At 36.8% G+C, this 23627-nt stretch overlaps 2 protein-coding genes across 22 annotated transcripts in view; one reads left to right on the top strand and one right to left on the bottom strand.

Annotated features, from left to right (window-relative positions):
• LOC310887065 (uncharacterized protein) overlaps window positions 1–16127 on the bottom strand; it is a 47679-nt gene extending 31552 nt beyond the window's left edge. For all 4 annotated transcript variants that reach the window (XR_014575641.1, XM_083812510.1, XM_083812512.1 and 1 more), the window contains exon 1: window positions 16000–16127. Coding sequence is in view for 3 of the 4 variants with exons in the window: in XM_083812510.1 (XP_083668636.1) it covers window positions 16000–16034 (35 nt within the window). In the remaining variant the exon portion in view is untranslated. The remainder of the gene's footprint in view (window positions 1–15999) is intronic.
• LOC310887024 (uncharacterized protein) overlaps window positions 1–23627 on the top strand; it is a 211546-nt gene that overhangs the window by 79758 nt on the left and 108161 nt on the right. For 3 of the 18 annotated variants that reach the window (XR_014575595.1, XR_014575604.1, XR_014575605.1), the window contains exon 1: window positions 9949–10768. The exons of 7 other annotated variants lie outside the window; for them this stretch is intronic. The gene's annotated coding sequence lies outside the window, so the exon portion shown is untranslated. Of the gene's footprint in view, window positions 1–9942; window positions 10769–23146; window positions 23256–23627 lie in introns of those variants that run through there. 8 more of the 18 variants (XR_014575602.1, XR_014575603.1, XR_014575610.1 and 5 more) reach the window with 7 other exon arrangements.

The following is a 23627-nucleotide window of genomic DNA, read 5'->3' as shown; positions in this document are numbered from 1 at the left end:
ATGCACTCATCATGTTCATTTTGCTCTGAGTTTTGGTTACTCCAAAACTGAAAAGTGAAACTCATCCCAGCCCACAGTTCTCCCCCTTTCTGTACCCTTAATTTTGCATTGAAGCTATGCAAAAATATGCATTTTTGTTATATTTATTTAAACACAAAAATAGCGTGGCACAACTGTGCTGAAAACTGGGTCATGACTTGTTCAGAATATTTACAGCCCTTTCAAGGAACATAGGTTGTATTTAGGGCTTGTAATGAACTCAGAATTTAACAGAGTTTCAGGTCACAGTTGTAAATATTGTCCTGAGCTAAATAACTGTACTTTTTAATGTTTCAAAATATGTTAACATAAGTTAATTTATTTTTAATTTTATTTTATTGTTTTCTTGGTGAGTTATTGATTGAAGATAAAATGTTTTTATATTAATATTTTGGCATTTGAAAGGGAAGCGAAAGATTGAATGCAGTTCATTTAAATTAATTTTATTTATTTTTTAACTCTTTTTAAAAACTTTTTTATTTTAACTTTGTTTTAAACTTTATTGCAAAAATGACTCCATAGAGAATTAAACTGAGGTCTGTTTTTCAATACCATTTGTGACAGTGATTGCCCCAAAACATTGCCTTATACAAATTGAGTTCACCATGTTCATGCTGAGGACTCTCAGCAAAGTCACATTAGCTTAACAAGTGACCATGCATCAGCAGAGCAACAGTTAGAGCATGGAAGAATGTTTTCTGCTCAAAGCAAATAGATGTAATTCAACATGAATATCTAGGCACAGAGTGAAATTACAGAGGCTTTGTTCAGTCTTGGTAGCTGATCTTGTGCATCCTCTTATCCTGTGTCAATCACATGCTAACACAACCTATCTTAAGCCTCAAGGAAAAAGATTAAATAGACATAGACATATACAAGCAGTTCCAGCAAAGGACATGAATTAGGGATTGGAGCATCTGACATATGAGGAGAAACTGAGAGGGCTGAGATTATTTAGTCCTAAGAAGGCTCGGGTGGATCTTATCAAAGTGTATAAATACCTATATGGAGTGAGTAAAAAAGGATGAAGCTAGAACCTTCTTAGTCATATCCTGTGACAGGATAGGAGGCAATGGACATGAAATGAAGCATAGGAAATTCTGATTAAATATACGAATGGTTATTATTTATTTATTGTTTTGAATATGAAGCATAGGAATTCTGGTTAAACATAAGCACAGGAAATTCTGATTAAACATAAGAAATATATATATATTAGATAGAGTGGTCAAACACTGGAACAGGTTGCCCAGAGAAGCTGTGGATTCTTCGTCCCTGGAGTTACTCAAAACCTGACTGGACATGGGCTTAAGCAATCTGCTCTAACCCCACTCTGCTCTGATGAGAGGTATTAGACTAGGCAGTCACCAGAGGTGCCTTCTGACCCCAGTAGTTCTGTTAATCTATGAAGTTATACAGGTGAGATATCCCTTCTGGTGTTTTTTCCAGAGCTCTATTCATATTTTTCCCAAATGAACCCACACCAAACTTCTGTGTTATGGTTCCACAGTAATATATGTATATGCTTTAAATTTCCCTTTATCTCAGTAGTCCTTAGCAGCTGTTTCTAGCTCAACCATTTCTAGCACACTTCCCCACTGCACACACATTTTCCATTCACTACCTGTTTAGGGTATTTGGACTCCACTGTCAAACTTTCATAGTCTGTATTAGATATTTGATATTGTATATTGAAGTATTAACGTTGTAGGCATCTCAGCTTCATTTCCTCAGAGATACACATTACTTCTTGCATGACGAGTCATAAAAATCATGAGCTACCTCTTCAATTTTATCTGTAGAAGATGGTAAATGACAGTTTTTCCTTCATGGCAGACTGAAATTTGCTGGGGTGGTGGAACTACTCATAAATATTTGCTAAAATGATTCAGAGGTCGATCAAATCTAAAAGGAAATGCTGAATATTTACAGCTCAAGATAGCAAAAGTAATAAAGCATGGAGTGTTGCAAAAAGCAATCACTCTTCCCTTTCACAAGTGTAAGACACAGGTAGGGCTAAATAAAACATGTACATGTGTTTCTCTTCTTCTCTCTCCTCACAGCTTCAAGTAAGACATACTGTTCTTCAGCAAGTCATACTGTTCTTCGGTATCAGAAAAAATATCTTCAACTCCTATAGTTAGTCAGCAATTTTTAGTTATTTCTTCTTCTCATCTCTTAACCTGATATTACTTTTTTAATTCAACATTTTTGTTGAATCTTATCATTTTGATCAAATGATCACATACTTTCCATTAGAGAGTCATTACTGTTTATCAACCCAATTTGCTGCATTTGTGTTTTGGCAGCTATCTTTAGCATATTCAGATATCAAGCCACTATATTCACCTGCTTACTCAGTACCGACCTGAATACATTCACAGGTTACCACAGTATTCTTACAGTTCCCAGCAAATATTTGTAGCAGTTAACTATTTGAAGTCCAGGAATACGATTCATGAAGTTAATCAGGTGAAGAGACGCATACACTCTATTATTAACATTTGATGTAAGGATCTGGCTTGTTGCTCATATAATCATCCGCTCCATGAGAAGGCTTCATCAGCTCTTGCTAAATTGGCAAACCCTACCTTGCACAGACAAATGCCAAATTTTGTGCTAATCCTTGTAAACCAAAACCATCATGTTTCATGGAGCTCTCTTCATATCTGTTATAATACCTAAACAAAATGGGGTGAGTTGAGGACAGAGTTGCAGCCCTAACTCTGAATTTCCTAGCTTTTGTGGGCTTAAGTCATACCCTTAATGTTATTTGAAAGTATTTTTTTGTGGTTTAATATATACTATAACTTGTTCTTTTGTGACAACTAGATTTATACTGGCTTCATCCCTAATACCACTGGAAACTGGAAGCAGGTCATAGTGTGAGCCTGCCTTCCAAATATTTTAAAAAGAAAGTCACCATTCTGTACTCATTGCTCTTGTTCTCCAATAAAAGTCCTGTTTTCCATATTAATTAGAATGATACCTCTTATGTCAATACCACATCCAACGTGTAGACTATTTATCAGCCTGAATTTTAAAGGTGAACAAATGAACAAAAATCTCTTTGTGTTTTTTTCTCCTTTCTTTGTTATTCATATGAAAAGGTTTGGTTTTAATAGAAAAAAAGTTTTGTTTTGTTTTGTTTCTTACATTAGTAATTATTTTCTTGTCTAACTTGATTTTCCTTGGCTGATTTCTTAGTTGCTCTGTGCTGTGTTCGAACATTTTAATGCTACATGCTGTGTTCATGCTGACAAAAGTTTGATTGTGTCTACCTATAAACAGCTTTCAATATGTCTTCATATTAAAACTATAGGCCTCAGGTGCCTGAGTAACATTACGTCACAGAGCAAAATAAGTTCCTGGTTACTTATGAATGTTGACATACTTTCTGTGTGGAAGTCCTGCCTCCTAATGATTTATTCAGGTCACAGGCCTGAACTTTTCTATTGGAAGTTGAATTGAGTAGCAGAATGTTCTTCTATATATGTACAAACATTTGTGTTTGTTTTGGAGATAAATACTTTTCTTGTCAGTCCACCTGGGTAGGACTGACTGACTGCAGAGCAAAATAAATTCCAAACCCATATGCTTCTCCATAGAGGAGGAAGATGCTGGTTCTCCTCCTGATTGGAGGGAACCCTGTTTCACATGAACCAAAGGAATGGAGTCATCTGTGGGAGAAAATAAGTGAGGGGAACAGGACAGGAGAACTGGAGAAGCAGGAGATCTTGAAGAGGCCCTTGGTATTACTTGTCTCCTTATACAGCAAGGAAGTGATAGTTCCAAATGCAAGGTTCACTCCACCACTATGCCATAGGTTCTTTCCTTCCCAGGGAGTGATTTTATGGTCACTATAATCAAACATAAGTGAGTGCTGTCACTGAAATGGGCAGTCCCTCCCTTCCTAGCCTTCTGACTGTGTATTCCTGACTTGCCATCTCCCCTATTCAGGCATTAGGAAGAGAAAATTGATTCAGTAAGTCACCTCAGGGAACTGAGCTGGCTGTAGATGGACCCTTTTTTTGCTACCTTTTTCACCATCCAACTTGCATATGAAATAGAATAAAAAAGTATGAAACTTCATCCTCATTTGCACTGATATAACTATATGGGTGGTTTTTTTTGGTTCATTTCCATGATCTGTTTACAGTACAGAGCCAAAAACACCTGAGATAAGAATAACGGGAAACTGAACAGGAACATAATATTTTTTCTTTACCACTGAATAAGCTATAACATTCACATAACATTTTTACAGCCACAGAGAGAAGCTGGATAAGAGGAAGCATTCTAGAGACAGAGAGAGCAGAAAGGATCTTGGATAGCTTATCTGCTCTCTGTCTGACCAAAAACTTTGCTGAAGTGACTTTTGTAACACAAAAGCTTTGGTCATATATACAGAAAGTCAATAAACACTGGCTTATTTTTGGAAAGGCAACAGATGTTGGTAAAATTACTTGATTCCTTATCTTTTCATACAGGTGTATGTCACCATTTCCAAGCAGACTGAGGTAAGATTTTAGCAGCTGTGATTATCAGGCCTGTTCTCAAAAGATGCAGAAGACCTTACCACTGTGCCAAACACTGGCTAAAAGGGATTACTCGGAACACTGTGTTAGGGCTATAGTAACAAGAGAAATGCCTTTTACACAGATTTGGCTATCAGCTCAGTAATGTCTTAATTAAGGAATGCTTAAGAAAGGTTCATTTTTGCATCTGTCTTATTTTTTTCCCTTTAAAATTAACCAGTATAAAAACAGTCCTTCTTTGTTGTTTGATGTAGTTTTCACTTTGCAGAACATTTGTAATAGGAGGGATAAACAATGTTTTTGTTTGTTTGTTTGTTTGTTTGTTTTTCTCTTGAAATTTAGAGTTGTGAAATGTGATAGTAGGCGTTTGAGAAATTGTGTTAATCTTTTGTTGCCTTTTTGGAACGCATTTCTTCTCATGTAATCTCAGGTCCACATACTTACCCCTTACATCTCTACCTTATGCAAAGAAGTCACACTGTTTTGTTTAATATGTGGGAATACGAAACAAATATAAAGCAGGGATAGAAAGCCGCATGTTACAGGATCTATTGTCTTGTTTGGTGGCTGACAGAATGTGTGAGGCTCTGGCTATCCTATACTGACCAGATAACTTCCTACTAACATTGGTGCAAGCTGGGTTAATCTTAAAGCTGTTTCATCCTTACTGCTTTGCTGAGAAGTACAAAAGTTCACAAGACTGTGAATTTGCCAAAAATAAGGTGATATCCCAAAAGGGATGTCTTTTCAGATTCTCAAAATTGGAAGACCTCACCACAATGACACTGGCGATGTTGCGCCTAGTGCATAGTAGTAATGTAGTTGGCTTGCTGCTTCTCTTAGAGACAGATCATCTCTTTATTATTGGCAAAAGTATTACATATATATATATATATATATGCATATTGTTTCCCTTTTTGTGAACTCTAAATAGCAAAAAGCTAAAGACTATTGGGAGTTCATGTTTGCTACCTCCAAATACGGCACAGAAGACTGTGTATATGTGTGCATGTAGCTTTGTCAATATGTATAAATATAAAAACATACATGCACACACACAGAGTTTAGTTTTAACTTACTTTAAAGCGTGTAAGTGTATTTGTGAGATGGAAACTAACAAAATCCATAATGGAGTCCCAGCTCCTCCTAAAATTTGAGAACGGAAAGCCCTTTTCCAAATTTTCATGTATGGAAATACCAGATGAGTCAATGGGTGTTCTCCATGATAGGAGCTTCCAGGACTTTCTCTATGTCAGCAGCATTGCCTTATAACGTATTTTTAAAGGTTGCCCAGCATCCACAGCCACCACTGAATTAAATTTTGGTGCTCAGTAGCCCTGAAACTGGGCTTATGGCTTTCATGATTCTTCAGAAAAGGCAGTCACACAAAAACAGTTTAGGGAAATTAACATCTGGCATTTGGGTTAATATGAGATTTGCTCAAGGTGACAATTCCTGGTAAAAATTATCCTGGAGAGGAAAAACAAAAAAAGAAAGAAAGAAAACCTGACTTACTCATAGTGTAATAACACTGTGCTTGTAAAATGCTTTTAACCACAAACAGTTTGGAGCAACTAACTGCAATCTATTAAGTTTCAGCTCACAGGGATTTTATTTTTTCCTCAACCCTTTATTGTACGTTGTATAAGTATTTATAGAAAATTCACAAATCTACTGAATTTATGAGAAATATCTAGCTTTCTGTGGAGAAACCAAATAACACCCAACTATAGGTCCTAAGGTAGATCTTGGAAATTAAAGAAAATTTTCAGTGTTAATTGATGTATATGTTCTACAGTATTATTTTTCATTGTCCTGGGAGTTATTTCTTTTTAACTTCAGGGGCAAATCCAGATTGATTTATAAAAGTAACACTGTGTAGGACACTGGAACTTTTATGTCATTTCTTGCTTTGGGACAAATCAAACAAGCAAAACTTTTCTTAGAAAGTATATCTATGCAGAACAATACATTTTTCAATACCTAGCTTATATGGCAGAGATAACATATAAAATACATTTATCCATCTTGAATATTAGCAATATTTTAATACTATACTGGTATTTATAACCACAATAATTCTTTCTTTATCCACACAGACCTTTCAGAGGTTTCAATGAGAACTGAAACCTGTTCATCTCAGCAACAATGGAGCTAATCTGTTTTTGCAAATGAATAAAAAATCCAATAAATTCTTCTTGCAATAACATCCTCATGTATTTTTCCATCTCAGTTTTAGGATGTGGTTATGTTTTCTGATGTGCAGTAAGCTATGTTGTTTGGATAATCTGTTTGGGAAGTCAAAAAGTGATGAAATCTAATGACTAAATCGCATGTTTCATGGACTTGCCCATTATCTGTTATTATACTTTCATGGATTTATTAAATATTTTATAGCTAAGGCTTATTTCACATAGTATCATACTATGTTAGGATAGCATTTATTGTATCTAGAAATAGAAGTCTGTTTAATGGCTGCAAGTGTTGTATAATGCTGCTTGGAAGCTAGTTAGAGGCAAATATTATTCGCTTTGAGACTGTGATGGTTTCAAGCCTTATTAAAGGATTCATCTTGTATTCTTCCTGCCCCTGTTATTCCTTTTTGTTGTTGTTGTTGTTATGCTGGACATAAGCAGATAAATTTTTCACAAGATGAAACCTCTATTGAAGATTTTTTATTTTATTTTCCTGTCAGGTATGCTGTCAAAACAATATTGTCAGAAGACATAAGAGATGGGGGTGTGGAGGTGAAGACTTGACGTTTCCTCACATGGTGGGGCTTGTTCCTCCAGCTAACAAGTCTGAGATTGCAGGAACAGAAGAGAAATGAGCTACTTGGTGAACCAAGTGTCAATAGTATAACACCTGGGAGAAGAGAAAGTGGGAATGGGAGACAGATCTAGCTTGGTAATCACTGATGATTTTGTCACCTAATCCTGAACAAAATTATCTTCAGCTTGGGCTAACTGATGGAATCTGGCCCTGTGAAGATTTAAAAGAAAACGTAGGTAGTGGATTGTAGTACTTGGAAGCGTCTCTGCCTACTTCATTTGTCAAGAGGATATTGTTAGGCTTGGTTTCCTTTTTATGCAAACATTGATGGGATATCATTTGAGATGATGGGTGTTGTGCCTACTCTGTAATTTGGGGATGTGCTAGAATTTGTCTCTTTTAAGGTTGAGTGCAAATATTGTTTTATAAACTGTGGATAATCAAGCAATTAATTAATTAATTAATTAATAATTAATGAATAAATGGGATTAGCTCTTCCCCAATAAGGAACTGAAGCAGTATTAGCCTGATGTGGGCTGATCAAATGTCACCTGTACTATGTATTCCAGCTAAAAACAAAAGTGTATTCTTGAGTTTTAGAAATAAATTACTATCTCAGTCCTTATGTAAATTTTCCCAGTTTCAATGGATTTGAGGGGATTACAGGATTAATTTTATTATTTGAAGATATACAGCAGTAGAACAGTATCTGGAGTTTGTGTTAAGGAATGCAGTAATTTATCTAACAATGTTATGGCAAAATTCTTACCTGTTTGGTATTGATGGTGTTTAAGAATCTATGACTGTGTCCTAAATGTTTACTTAGGTATAGGTACCTCTGAATTGCAAACTTAAATCCTATAGGTGTCACAGAACTCATGGTCCATATAGATCTGAGTCTACACTGACCTGAAAATAGATGCCACAAAAGGCCTGGAATTGAAAATACAATCCCTCATGCTTATTTTTTTACGTTAGGTGCATCCTTGAAACAGAGTCTAAGGCACTGCTGGGAAAGAGGAAATTTTGTTTATAGCATATATTAAAGATTCTGTGTAACAGAGTTCATGATTCTTAAGCCTTTGGTCTTCCCATTTACTTTTCTTGGGGTAAATTCAGACAGGAGTTTTTGTCTGCTACAGAGTGGCGGGAACAATCAGAAATCAAGACCATCCACAACATTCTAGACTCTCCAGATTAAACCTGATGCATATTTTGCAGGAAAAAGTATGAGTAGGTATTAAAATTAATTACTAATACTGCTGAAATTTAGCATATTAATAGAATAAACTAATTAAATTCTTCTAGTAATAATGAAGATATTCTAGCATATAACATTGTCTTACAGTTCTTGGGGCTTGGCATATCGGAGAATGAAGCCAAAAAACATACTTCAGAATACTTTGGAAGCATGACATGCAGAACAACATATTCATGCTGTAAAGCTTATCTGATATCTCCAAAAGATTTCTAGGAACCCTGTTCCTGGGTATACAAAGGTGTTAAAAATCTTCTGCTGATACTAAGGTAACTGGAAGAAGGGGAAAGAAGTGGAAGGACTCAAGAAGACAGACAGGGTGATTAACCTCAGTTGCCAAGAGTGATTTGGAGTCTTCTGAAGATTCATTCTGAGAAATAAACCATACTGATTTGATTAGATTAAAGAGGTCTGACAGATTAATTTAAAGCAATCTATACCAACCCTATCGGATGAAAAGGTGATGTGTATTCTGGAATAGGACCTGTATTAGATAAAGAGATGGGTGAAATGACCTGAGTAGTTTAATCACGCTGTCCAGTCCTACTGTATGGGTTCCTCAAGTAGTTGATGTTTGCCTGCCTGATAAACTAGATTTGCACATAAATTCTTCATTGCTTTACGAATTGATTTCTCAGTAGCTTTTGCTGTTCTAAGCAGATAACTAACATTGTGACAAATGGCTGTGCACTTATTAGATCTGTCATTGTCCCAGAGAGAACATGGGTAGAGGTTCCTCTCTGAAGTCAGACTTGCAGAAATTATCTCAAAGACCTGCAGCCCCAATTTCCTCCTGGATGGAGGGAGAATAGAGGGTTCTGTACCAAAAAGAAAATGGTATCATTTCAAGATTTAAGACTTAAAAAGGACCACTGAAAGACACATGAATGGATCAGAGGTGCATTAAACTCAGAAACTGTAAAAGAGGTACTCTGGGACACACCCATCCATGAGGATTTTGGAAAGAGGAAAGATAAAACAAGGGTTAGATGGGTGAATATTCTGAATGTGCCTCCCAGTTTTTATAGAATGATATAACTGAACTGTGTTTAACTCAATTTAAATTTTTACTTTGTGGTTGACCTTTTCCAGATTAATGACACAGTTTCAGTGGTAGGACACAGAAGATTTGCCAGTTGCAGTGATTAAGTAAAAACATTAAGAGAAACTATATATATTGTTGCCTAGCAGAGAACCAAAACATTTTTTTCATGAAAGCCACATGAACTTATTTTCCAGGTCTTAAAAATGGCTGTGCATGGGACATCAATAGAAAGGAACTGGCAGAGAGAAGTGATTTGTAGTAGTTGCACTTTGGATGGTGATGATAATTATTATAATATCCCCAAATACTTCTCATATGAAAAAAATGTATTTATATATTTGAAAAATAGTGCCAGAGTATTAGGGTCACACTCCAGCTAGATACTTTAAAACATGCTTCGCTACTGACTTTAATTACTGCCTCTTTCAGATCTTTCTACCAATTTCCAGATGTTACCTTAAATCTGATATAGATAAATGAAGGCTCTTAATCTTTTCCCTGTTAATCTCTTTTACCTTCTCTCTAGTCAGTACGAATAACACCAATCTGCTTGCTCAGTCCCAGACCCTTGGCATAACCTTTGGGTTGGGCTTTATTCCAGACCTTCACATCCAGGCTCCATCTGCGTCTTTGCCCTGTGAGGCCTCCATTCTGAGCTGGGATGAATCTGTCTCTGAATGTGTCTGTCTGTGCACCCTAATTATATCTAGACAACAAAAGCATATAGTTTGGGTTAGATTAATTTTTAGTGGGCCATAGCTGAATAAAGCGAATGTCCATATGAGACGATGAAGGTGATGATAATCAAGGATTTAGCAACATGAAATAATAGAAAAGGTGGAATACAAAATATGATCTGGAGAAGGAATTTTTAGGAACATTTTGAGAAGTCTAGACAACAAGATTTGTTTTTATTCTATCTGGAGTTGATAACTTTTTCTCTCTTTTTTTTGTAATTAAAAAAAAAAAATCTGAAGAAACACATATCCACAATTTTTGATCGTACCTCTGGATTCAGCTCCCAAACTCTGGAAGCACCATGCTGAGGAGGATGCACTCTTTAGAACAGAATGCATGTGTTGGAGGAATATGTGGAGAAAAGAAGTAAGCTAAAGTGTGAGTATTCAAACAACACTGCAGCATTTACACTAGACAAGGAATGGGGGCAGTAAATAAAAACTAAGTTGGAGGATCTTGCTAACTTTTGCTAATAGAGGGAATGAGCTGAATGTGGCAGTTCAGATTTTCTTCAGTTTTCAAAGACTTTGAACTGTGAGAGTAGGCCACCACCCCTGCAGAGCAGGATGTGTTAATGCCCTAGTAAGCAGATTTGGTATCCTATTGCTTCTGAATCAATAAATTTTGTAAAATACCAGGGCAATTCCTTCCTTTAGGTGACACTGGAAGATAATAATCTTTCAATACAGACATTTTATTTTTGAAATATGAAATCATTTGGCGTATGAACTGAGTAGGTGTTTGTTCATTTCATGTTTATGACATAGAAGGACTTGAAATTATGTGTGAAAGAGAGAGGGGAAGAAAGGCCTCTAATTTGCTTGTATATTGTATTTTAAATGCTCTATTATATTTCTGTGTGAAAAGAAAAGAGCTTATAATAATCATTTTTTTAATTTTTAATTCTATGTAAATGATAAAAACATAAACTTCTTTCTTAAGCAGGAATTACTCAGTTAACTTGTCCTCTCATTTCTTTGAAACTTGATTTTTCCTTTCCTAAGGTCTTCAAGTAACTCTAGTAGCTTCCTCTTTTTTCTTTTTCCTTTTTTTTTGTTGTTTGTTTGTTCATTTTGTTGGGTTATTTATATTTTAAAAATATTTTGATATTGGTGCATTTAGCAAACTGAAAATACAGTCGCTGTATCCCTCATAAAGGTAACTATAGAATATGTACGTGCAAGGAATGTATTTAAGAAATATATTTAGTCTGCTCCAGGAATATATCTAGTGCACAATCATGTATCTTGTGAATGAGTGTTGTAATTCCTTCTCAAATGGAATTCTTCCTGCTTGAAAATTGCCACTTCAATGCAAGCCGAAGTAATTGTAGGCTGGTGGAGCCAGAGAATTCAATTTCTTCAACACCAGGGCTATAAATATGAGGTATCAGTTTGTATTTGCAGATTATTTTTTTGTTTTGCTTGTATGGGTTACACTTAAAATCAAAAGGGATTTTTATTTATTTGAAAAAGGCTGTGAATGTTATTATGTAGATTACCTGAATGAATACAATTTCTTCAGGCAGACAAGTAACATACATTTATCTTGTGTTTCCAGATATTTTCCTATTCTCTGGCAATTTGAAAAATAAAGTTCTCATCTGCCTGTTAAAAATGTATTGGTCTACATCTTGCTATGATAAACAAACAAACAACCTATATGAAGTCTGATTTTTATTTTTTTACTTTTTGAAAAAATATTCTAACAAGCTGTGTTGTCTAGATATCCAAAATCTCCATGTGCTATTCACTGCAAAGGTTAACCCAATTTCAGAAAGACTGGAGTTGTTAGATTTCATGGGCATTACTTAAGTAAAATTACCATCTAAGTGAAATGGGAAAACATCACATGAAAAACAAACAAAACTGTCTTGTAAAAAGATGTCTTAATACCAAATGAAACAAGAATATCATTGAGTCCAGTTAAAAATCGAGGTGAAAAATTGGAAGAAATTTGCAGGGAACTTTGCCATTTTGTTTTACAGAAAATGCATGGATGTGTTCCCATTTCTGTGGAAAATTTTGGAGGTACCTCACATAATTTATAATTGATTTTCCACTAAACTGTTGAAAAATCTTTTTTTACTTCTGCTGCTAAAGTGCAGCACCAGCAAAAATCCACAGAACATCTTGGCAAATTCTTCAGAAATTAACTCTACCTCAAAAACTTGAAAGTATGATGTCTTTTTTCTTTTTCTTTTTTCTTTTTTTTTCTTCATTTGAAAAAGAGAATACCCTGAGTGTGTGGAATACATTAGCTCCATAATTCAGTAAAAGGCCATAGTACTATAGTTATAGCAATGCATTTTAGCAGAACTTTTCAAATTAGACTTTGAGGTAAATTTTATACTTTTTAGATTTGAAATATAATAGCACTTTTTTAGAGTTCTTGGACCTAATCTGTGGTTTAGATGCCATGTATCAACAAGTGTCAAACCTGCAGTTGGTTTGCTGTTTCCCAGATTTCTGAAAGTCTGGATATTAAAAATTCTTAAAGAATCATCTAATGGGTTTTATTATAATATAATGAGTCTTTTAGCTCGGAGTTGTTGGCAGTTTTCTATAGCACCAAAAAATGTTTTATGATCTGGAGAGCAGTAAAGGAAATCAAAGGTTTTGTTTACTGTATGAGAACTTTGCCTACAGCTTGAACGTAGTAGAAGGAGTCATTAGAATTAACTTTAATTAACTACTTCACCAGGAGGATTAAAATCAAGGAAAATGGCTAGATATGTTTCCTCTACAGTATAGTTCTAGCTGCCCTGTTTGAGGTCCCATATTTAACATAGAAGGGAGTGAGGGGTATGCTTTTATTGCTCACATTGTAACTGTGCTTTGGAGGAAGCAGTCTTCAGCTAAAGCCAAAGGTCCTTTGGAAGTAAACAGACGTTGCTGCTGGTGAAAGCGGGACCAGCATTTCCCCCTCAGGTTCCACAAAAACTAACCTGGAACCATTCCCAATGCAGTATTCTCATTTTTCAAAACTATCTCCACAGCATCTTTTGCAAAATGACTTAATCCATAGGCTTCAGAAACAGTTAAATGTAAGGGTTTCACTTGCTTTCACAAGGTACAGGCAACAAGCTACTCTTTATCTCCTAAAGCGTTTAAGAGTATGTTTAGTTTAGCTGTAGTATTAGATCTGAGCATTGCTTTGATGTGAAAAACCTTCTATGGTGTACATGATTACTTTCGCTGCTAATAGATTTATACGTTTTACTTGTCAGTGGTGAGATTTTCAGATACTCTTTAAAGAAATATATCTATTTTCTGTCATTTAATTCCATGGAATTAAACCTTGAAATGCACTGTTTAAGAGACATATATATGCTTATGTTTCTTATTTTCTAACAGCTAATATTAGATTATGTATATTATGGTGCTGAGACCTAGCTTCATCCAAGTTTATTTTCAAAATGCCTATTTCTATCTCTGTCTTAATAGAGATCCGAGGATGAATATTGTCATGTTTTATGAATTGAAAACCTTCAAATACATGGTAGAATATTAACAGAAAATTCTCAACTGAAATGCTAATTCACTGACAATATCATATACACATGACATCCAAGGCAATATTGACCTTCTGTATGTAAATGTTGCTTAAAGCATATGAATTATAGCATGTTTTGTACTTCAGACAGAATATATCTGGTTTAGAGATCATTTAGAATTAAGAAGTGGATTCCTGCCTTCAAGATTGATTATTTAGTGACTAATTTTGAACAAGTCCTTCTTGATCTTTTATATAAAATTTGGGTATTTTTTTCCTTGTAGTGACTAATCTGCCTTCTATACCAGGTATATCTATTATTTATACCTTTGGTCCCAGGAATATACATTAGCTTGAATGAGGTCACTCACTTAAGCTTTAAACATTTGTTTATATGATGCTGATCGACTGAGCTTCATCATATTCAAGATAACTCCTGTCTATTAGAGGCAAGGATGAAATCATGCCTCAGGTTAACAATCCGTTCTAGTATTATTTCACGTTTCAAACTAGTTTACAGAGAATCTTCCATCCTCTACGATATGATTTAATGATTCAAGCTTTCTATGCTCAGAAATTTCTGCTACAGTGTACTTTGGCTGTGAAGCTTCTCACGCTGGTATTTATAAATGTGACATGGTTCCATTTACTAAAACCACAGTGGAAGCTCATTTGATTTATATATCTTATTTACAATTATGTAGGCTGCTAATTCTACTTCTAATTTTCTGAGCTGCAAGCCTTGATGGATACCATAAAAATGGTCTTTTGGGTTATTAATTGATTAATTCTATAATAATCTGATGCCACCGTATAATTAAATTGTTCTGTATGTTCACAAAGACAGGGAAAATTAGCGGCAATAGAACTCTCATCCCGTCCTCCCTCTATTCAAAAAAAGGACATTATATCCATTTTTAAATTACCGTATCCCAAGGAAAAGTTGCTGTGTAACTTCTGTTTTCCCCTCCACAAAAAAAAAAGTTAAGCAGACAGTTAAAAATGAAGGGCTAAAGAGGAATTTTAGAGCTCCTGAAGATGACTTCGATACACAGGAAAATACACCAGTCTGAATTATCTTCCTTTTTTACCTCTCTATTTTCACCTGCTCTATTGTCCCTTAGGCATACAATGTCCTTCTAGTTCAACTGGCCCTTTTTTCTTTATACTTTAATTTCACCTTGCCTTCACCTTTATTACTCTTTTCTGCTACACACTTTACAAATACTATTCTATTCTTTTGGAGTCAGTTGTCCTCTTTGACCCAAATTTATACACAACATTAAAATTCTGCAACGTGATTTGAGATACGGAAGAAAAATCATTTGTGTTTTGTACAGGGACAAATAAATTATTCTCACTTATTCATGTGCTATAGAAGTTGAAAGTAGAAATAGCTTAAGATCTTTTGACATGTTAGAGATACTGCAAGAAAATTCTGACATTTTCCATTATAGATTACTTTTTATATTGTTTATAACCTTGCTAGGATTAATCTGCTTAGGTTGACATTTTGTTGTCTGACGGGCCAGATTTGGTCATTGTAACTTTCATTTTCTCAGAATATGTTTTATACATTCTTGTTTTATACTTGTTACCATGACAATGATCATGAGTCCACACTTTGAAGCAGGGACTTGTTATTTGCTAGAAGAACTGTCTGAGTTTTAGATATGGGCCTTTTACTATACCTCAAAAATTTGTCCAGCTTTGGCCAACTTGCAGTTCTCTGAATAGTCTTAATTTACACATCCTCAGTACAGTTTTGCTAATGGATTTTCACACACATTTTATGAATATTCACTGTGCCTTAGGAATGCCATGTATGCTCAGAGAACCAATTGACCATTAAAACTGCTTGAAACATCTTCAGTCACATTGAGAAAATGATTCTAACATACTCCCCATGCAGTTGTTCCCAGGACACAGCACGATGAACAGTGTCTGCACCATGCAACATTTTAGTGTTTTCTATGCTAGCTTGAGATGACTGTCTATATCTGCATTGGACAGTGAAATATGGCTATTCTTGCCTCTATATAGGGCTATACGGCACTTCTATCAATCCTGGGTTAGGTAGTAACAGTTTAGGTATGTGTGTTTTTCTACCTTACCTGCTGTTTGTCCACAGCCTTTCTGTATTCACCATACTTCTGCTCTTGCTCCTGAAACATCATGGGTAAGGCAGAGGGGAGGAAGGGTGTTCAAGAAGGAACAGAGGAGGCTAAGGCTGTACTGTCAGAATCTTGGAGGAGGAGGGAGAACAGTTTCGCGGGGACAGCATGTAGGTGAGCTGAGCAGGAAAGTCTCTAGAGACTGGGACAGGAAGGCCTGTAAACACAAGCAAATGTCTGAGAGATTCTAGTCCCTTTGTTCCTGTGTTGTCTGTTAAGTAGGTATGGAAATCCTTAGAAGATGTCATGTCTCGGCATTCATTGGTGTTAAGCTCAGACAGAGGGTGAGAAGTTTCTACTTTTGCCATTTACTGTGTTAGCTCAGGTCGTAGATGACTGTGTTGTGATACTAAAAGTCGTGACTCAGTTGAGGACCAATAGACTACTTCAGGTTGGACCTCTAGTTTTTAACGTAAATTTCAGGAAATTACAGTGAAAAATACTGCAGGCGTGTAAGAGTCACAGAGTCAAATACTTTGAAGTTGTGTTCACATTGAAGATGTTTGCTCTGTATCCAGTACACTTGTGTTTGTGTATTGCAATGATGCTTTTAACTGTGCTTTTGAATGCTAAACACTTTTTGTCGTTCTACTGATGAGGCAAATGTATTAATAAATAGTAGGACAAAAGCTGGATATTTTGACTGTTAGAAAGCGTGGATTAGATGACATTGGATTCTGTATATCCAAATAAGATGTAATTTAGATTTTTGTGATGCTTTACTATGTCTGAAAAATGACAGGGAAACATTTTTTTTACATTCCATTCAAATGATCACCTTCAAGTTTCTGTGTCAATTGCTTAAAATGAACAGGATAGCCCATACTTTTCAGAGCTATTGTTTCACAGTCCCGTTATCCTCCAGAAGAAAAAGAGTGGTTTTGTACAATAAGCATGTTGTGTATTTGATATTTTGCTAACAATGAGAACGAGACAAAAACTGAGGTACTGGTTTACAAGTACAGAAAACACATACTGTAGCTACTAGACTGCAGACTGCATAAGCTCTCTGTTTTACCAGGTATGCATTGCTACACAAGTAGATGAGCAAGGTAAAACACTTGGTGCTGTGGACCCAACATATATATTATCCACATAGAAGTTATTGATGGCATGCACATTCCAAACTGGTGTCTAGCCCATGGCAGCTAAGATTATACAAAACCACAAAGGCTTTCATTCGGCTCTCCTATGGCCTTGCAGGACCACCAAGGCAAAATTTACGGTCATCTAGAAATGCTTCATAGAAAGGCTTGACAATGGCCATGTTTTCTGCAACCCTGGCCTTGGACTGAAAATGGATGCTAAGACTTCTTTCTACAGCAGGGACAGGATCATTCCTGGCATTTGGGTACCTTCGCATTACTGGAGACACTGTGTATCCCTGCACTGCTGAAACTTGAGGGAGTATCTAGATAAACATGTAGCCCATCTGTGGTTTGTATTCTTACCCTATCTGCTTTGAAACAGAATGGCATTTTATGTGTGGCAGAGCAGACAAAAACATTTCCATCAACCTGCAGATAACTGGTACTTGCTGTGTCCTATACAACCTCTGTGAGAACAGGGTGAGTGTTTTCTTTTGGCAGCTGTATACATAGCTCTTCACAGCAACTGAGAGTTGCTGGCACTCGTGTCTGGGACACTGTTTGTGCCTTCACTGATGATTGACATGACCACATTGAGTGTCCAGGAGCTGACTGTGTGAGATAAGAGGAATGAGATAGGCTGCTTGTTGATGCTTTTTCTACTGTGACAAATGACTGCATGAATGGAAAGTAATTGCATACAATATCTGTCCCTCTTTAGCTCTCCTCTCCCTTCTGTCATTCTTTCCCTGGTGGTACTCCATCCACTATTCGTTTTGAGCAAGTATCCTCACTGATTCTGCATGCCCTGATAAACAGCAGTCAGTGCAATCACTTATGAACCTTCCTGTAATTCGGTGCATGCCTGTGACTGCTGTCCAAGCAGTCCTCCGAAAACTTTACAGGCCTGGGCCTGAACATTTACTGGAAAAAAAAAAAAAAAAAAAAAGTAGTTGACAAGCTGCAGCACACCAAAAGGTGCTTCCTTAATAAGGTGGTGGGGGGGGGGGAATTGATTGCCCTTCTTTTCACTAGGATATATGGCAGGACAGATGTGGATATGAGAACGGGGAAGCTATCATTTGGCTTTGCATGACTGAGTAAGACTTTAGAAAAAAGATGTCTGGACAGAGTCATCTGATTCCTCCCTATGGGGCAGAAAGGTGCCCTCAAAACAATCCTTTCTGCCCTAATTGAAACAAGACCTTCTCTCCTGTCCCCCCTATTTTCAGTACCTCAGTGAAATGATTAATCTGTCCTGTATTTATGCTTTTGGCTGAAACAACTATTCCTAGAGCTGCTACACCCTTCCAGACACCCTGCTACACCCTTAACGATGGGTCATTAACACCCCATGATTTGCATACACTGCCTTAAATGTCCTCACAGTGGGACCTCCTCTGTCCCAGCACTACCTCCATCCTCCCACTCACAATGCATTCAGCAGCCAAGCTCTCTGCATGCCTATTCCCCTGCAAAGTCCACTGTTCAACAGGCCATGGCCCAGGCATGTATCTTTAAGCAACAGCCAAAAATCTGAGTGGGAGGAACACCTGCAGCTCAATAGAAATGGGTTGGCAAATGTGTTCAAACAACAAAAAAATTATATTCCCTGAGAGGGCCAACATGACCCAAAACTTGTCAGAAGATGAAGAGGGAGGGAGATTTGCGGATGGGGGAGTGGATAGGAAAAAGAGAGAGAGAAGGAAGTAGGGGATCCAATATGCCCACCACTCAGACATTCCGCTGACATACCTTGCTCTCCTTGGGTCAATTTGGATGCCTAAGGAATGTGTTTCTGAGGACTGAGGATATTCATGTCAGGGGGACAGGGATCCCTTGTCAGGGTTCAGCTAACCTTTCTCCTCTGGTATCTCCTGCAGCTGGCTTGCCTGTTGCAACCTAGGAGCATGGAGACATACCTATCCTATGGGAGACCATAGGTGTGCCACAGGAGACACTGCTCACATAATTTCTCCAGAGCTTCCTGCTCTCAAGCCTCTGGGCAAATGTGCAGCAATTTGGTCCCTAGGTGGTCCAAGAACTGCTGTGGGATCTGCTGGTCCTATCTCTTCTTCCCATCATCTTCAGAACCCTCAGGCTTCGCAGCAGGTCATTGAGGATACGCATCTGGGACTGCCTCCTGACCGCGTCAGTGAAGGAGAAAGGGCTGCCACCAGGAGATCTTCACCAATGGACTATGAGGCACTAAGGAAAGAAAGTCTATTAGTCCTTGATACCCTGTGAAGATCCAACAAGGTTCTCTGTTGCCTATAGCCCTTCTTTACATTTACACCAGTAAGAGGTGCTAAACCTTGTGTCCTGCCATGTTTACAAGGGGGAATGGTCTTTGGACCATGAAACCGTGGAGGACTGCATTGCCATGACACGCTTTGTGTGTGGCATTTTTTGGTCACTAAGACAGAAAGAGGCAGTCATACAGGGTGAGGAATAGATTCTGACAGACCAAATTGCTGAGAGCATGACTGAATTATGTGCAAAGATATTAAAGCCTCTACAGAGAAATCAAAAATCATAGGATCGTAGGATTGGAGGGCTGGAGGGGACCTCAGGAGGTCATCCAGTTCAATGTCTGCCAGAAAATAATATTGGTAATTTAGAGATTTCCTCAGCTAATCTCTTTAGTACTCTTGAACCTAAAATATATAAGCTTGTGGGGTTGTAAATGATTAATTATCACACAGACTGCCTCATATCCTCCTTTGTTGCACATGGTGAATTTTCTATCAGTGATACTTTAAGAAGTAGATCTACAACTTGATTCATACCAAATGCCACTGAAATACCTATTGAACATTTCTGCTTTTCCTTGATCACACTTCACCATCCTGCTGTCTGAATCTAGCTATTGATTTATAATTCATTCACTGAGTTCATTTCTTCTATAATGTTTTTTTAAATGCCTTACCATTTTAAGTTTTTTGCTTTATAATCCGTTCATTTGACTTACTGACTTAATTACTCACTTATTTCAAATTGTGGTTTGTAATCATTCTCATTTCATTGTTTTTTAATTCCATATTCATATATGCATGCACACGTGCATATGCACATGTACTATATGTTTATGTATGTATGTGGGTGTAAATACAAAGCTTCTAGCATTGCTTACACAAAAAAAAATATCTTTTTTTTTTTTTTGAATTTGAGAATCTTGGTTTCTTGGGCATCCAGCAAGATATTCCTGAACAATTCCCAGTTGTTTTAGCACTTCTTCAGTTAAATGCATGTTCCCAACTATAATCTCAGCTATTCCTCTAACTTTCAATAATTGCAGGTTTTAAAAGATCCAAGAGATATTTCAGGTTGGTGACATATCCTGTTTGCACTTAATAAATCAAACCTCATTTCATTAGGCAATTTTTCAATTTTTATAAAAGCTATTAACTGTTCCTTATTTATCATAATGAGGTCCATTATGGTGAGTAATTGATAATGGACTTTGATAATGGACTGGGGAGTCTGCACAGTCATCCATGAGTTTCTAATAACGAACAGGATATTGAATGTAAAATGTCACCACTGTCCAACCTGGTTTTCCACTGTACCTTTTAAGGAACACATTAGACGTGAAATGCAGTCTTCCAAAACCCAAAGGACCTACCCCATCAAGTTTATCTATTACTAATCACATAATTTGTCTTGTCCAGCAGGACTGCTTCCAGCTACTGTTATTGACTCTCCAGGCTCCAAACAATAGTATTCATAATACCTCTCAGCATACTAGTTTACTTTTAGGTTTGTTTTTAAAAATGATGCTTTTAGTTGGTTTATGTGCTTGGATAGGTATGTCTTATTCTTTCAACATGATTCTCTCTTTTCATGTAGTTTGAGTAGATTAAGTCTTCTTGACTACTTTATCTGTCATCCAGAAGATTGGTATTATTTTGCTGAGACAAAGGCCATAAAATCATGTGTTCTACTCTTTTGTTAAAGGTTACCTTTAGAGGTTACTATGTTACAGAACCAAAATCTTCCCTTACTTCACCCACTACCCCAACTATTGAATTCCATTATCATCTGTCTGTTTTCTAATCTTACTTGAAAAACAGATAAAATTTCTGAAGTATCAGCGCGCCTAGCTTTTTTCAGCTTTTCTCAGCTCCTTGGTTGATTAATGTTCTTAGTGGCTGAAAATCACCTGAAATAAATAATTATCCCTAACTTCAAAGCAATGCCTTCAGTGTTTCCTGTTGGACGGGAGAAATTATCCTGCTATCTGTGTTGTATTGTGGGATCCATCCAAGGCCCAGGCCCAGGATAGTGCTGGGGGCACTTCCGAGTACCCTGGTTTGAACTGAACATCATCTCTCCAAGTTTTCTTCCATTAAACTAATGAATTATTTCACACAGGCTGTACTTTTCCAGTGTCTAACTCAGCACCAGGTTGTTATTTGACACTTACAGCTGGGACAACAGACTTCAGAGACTGTTAAAATTGGCGGTAACCTGTGACATTATTATTTGTCATTGGAAGACTGGACAATCTGCTGTGATATTGACCTAGCTGATCCATTGGGAAATCCCATATATATATATACACAGTATATGAACTTCAGTATCATGGATTTCTCTTCCATTTTGGCTACTAGGTTGCACTTCATATAGATTAAATCATTTCTCTTTACAAGCAAGATACAGATTATGCTAGATTTGCTCATAGAAAATGATGACTGTTCAACTTTGTTGCTATAGCAAAAGCACATATATACAGCAAAGGATATAAACACTATTTTGCAAATTCTGATGGAAACTCTGCTGCTAGCTCTTCTAGTTATACTTCAGTGTCTGCATTAGCTAGCTCTTTTTCACCATTTAGTCAGTCCCATCCTGTGTCAAGAATTGTCGGTGAAGTTCAAACTCCAGATAAAGTTCACACACTTCTGGTTGTGTGTGTGAAAATCAGTGATGCATCCTGGTAATTGTTTATAAAAGGTACAAAGAGGACAATTTTTCTGGACTATATACTCAGCTCTTTCCTCTCATGTTGGCAGACTGTTCAAACTCCATCTTTGGTCTGTCCCTGTTTGCTGCCCTGCCTGCTCTATAGCCTGGTTCTACTCCTTGTTGTGGAAGCATTTTGAAATCCTTATTCCTTTGTTTTCTGTGAGGCAAGATTTATAGGGAAGGTAATATCCTTTATTAGACCATTTGATTCATTTGGAAAAAATGGACATTCTTGCAGGGTCAGAGTCCCTTCATTACACTTGTTTTCTGCCTGCTTGGTTTTTCCATTTCTGAAAGCTCTGCTTAGAGAAAGCAGGCCTGCTCATTTTGTCCTTTTGAGTTGCTACATTTTCTTCCAGTGTAATAGAGAGAACACATGTACTTGTGCTCTTCTGTGGAGACTTGTGTGCTTGTTTTTCCAAAATCCAAAATAAAAATAATAAAAAAACAATTTTAGGCCAAACATCTGTATTTTGGCCCCAGTATATGGAAACCTCACTCCCTCCAGGTTTTTTGGAAAAAGTCCTGGACTGATATGATCAACTTCTTTTTCTTAAAGGAAAAATAAAAATCTGGTGTACAAGTTAGTTACAAGGCAGAGAAAGACCGTATGGAGAATAACAAAGTATGTGTATTGTTTTAAAAATGAAAAATAGAAACATTCCAAATATTTGCAAATTATTTCTTCTGCTACTTACCCCCCAGGTAATGGAGAAATGATCTGTTTTGGGTAAGAGACTGTAGGTTGTGAATAATTTTAAGGTCCAATGCAGCCCTGAATTCCAGACCCATCCAACTTCTCAGATGTCTAACAGAGTTTATGTAAGTTTTGACTGAGTTAAATGCCAATATATTTTTGTTTGACAGCCTGACCTATACATTGTGGGCAAAGAGTTCTTGCACTCTTCTAGTAATCTCATTCTATGCTTTTCTCAGTCTGTTTACTTCTCCCTGAAATGATCATGACCTTCTGCCAGATTTTCTTGAAGGTTATGCTAATCTTTATTGGCAAGAGAAACAGTAGCTGGAACAAAAAAGTGAAAGAGAATGCCACATGAGAATGAACAGCATGCAGAGCGTGAGAAGTTTCTGCAATAGCTGGAACTGGAGCAGCTTTGTCAGCATGCAGTCCCTGGAGCAGTAAGTTGGGATGTACAGACTGAAATATCCTAGAATGAAATCTTAATTAATTTTCTGGTTCTCAGTAAGGTATTTGGGATAAATCCTTTGCTAAGGCAGGTGGGGGCATCTAAGGTACTTTGTATGAAATTTTACCCATTTCACGCAGCCCCTCATTTGGCCCCCAAGCGTGTTTTTTTTTTTTTATTTTAAATCAAAATGAATGTGTATATCTGTCTGTCTGAAAAAAATGTAGAAAGTTCTCTATAGCCATGTCTCTCTTGCTTGAGTGTTTTGTGTTATACACACATAGAAATGGCAAATGTGTTTATGAGCAGGGTCAGAATAACTTCCCCATAAAACTTTCTGACCTGATCTCAAATAACCACAGCT

Source organism: Anser anser (assembly GCF_964211835.1).
Source record: "Anser anser genome assembly, chromosome: 1".
NCBI lineage: Eukaryota > Metazoa > Chordata > Aves > Anseriformes > Anatidae > Anser > Anser anser.
The sequence above is the reverse complement of the archived record's forward strand: the minus strand, read 5'-3'. Positions and strand labels throughout refer to the sequence as shown.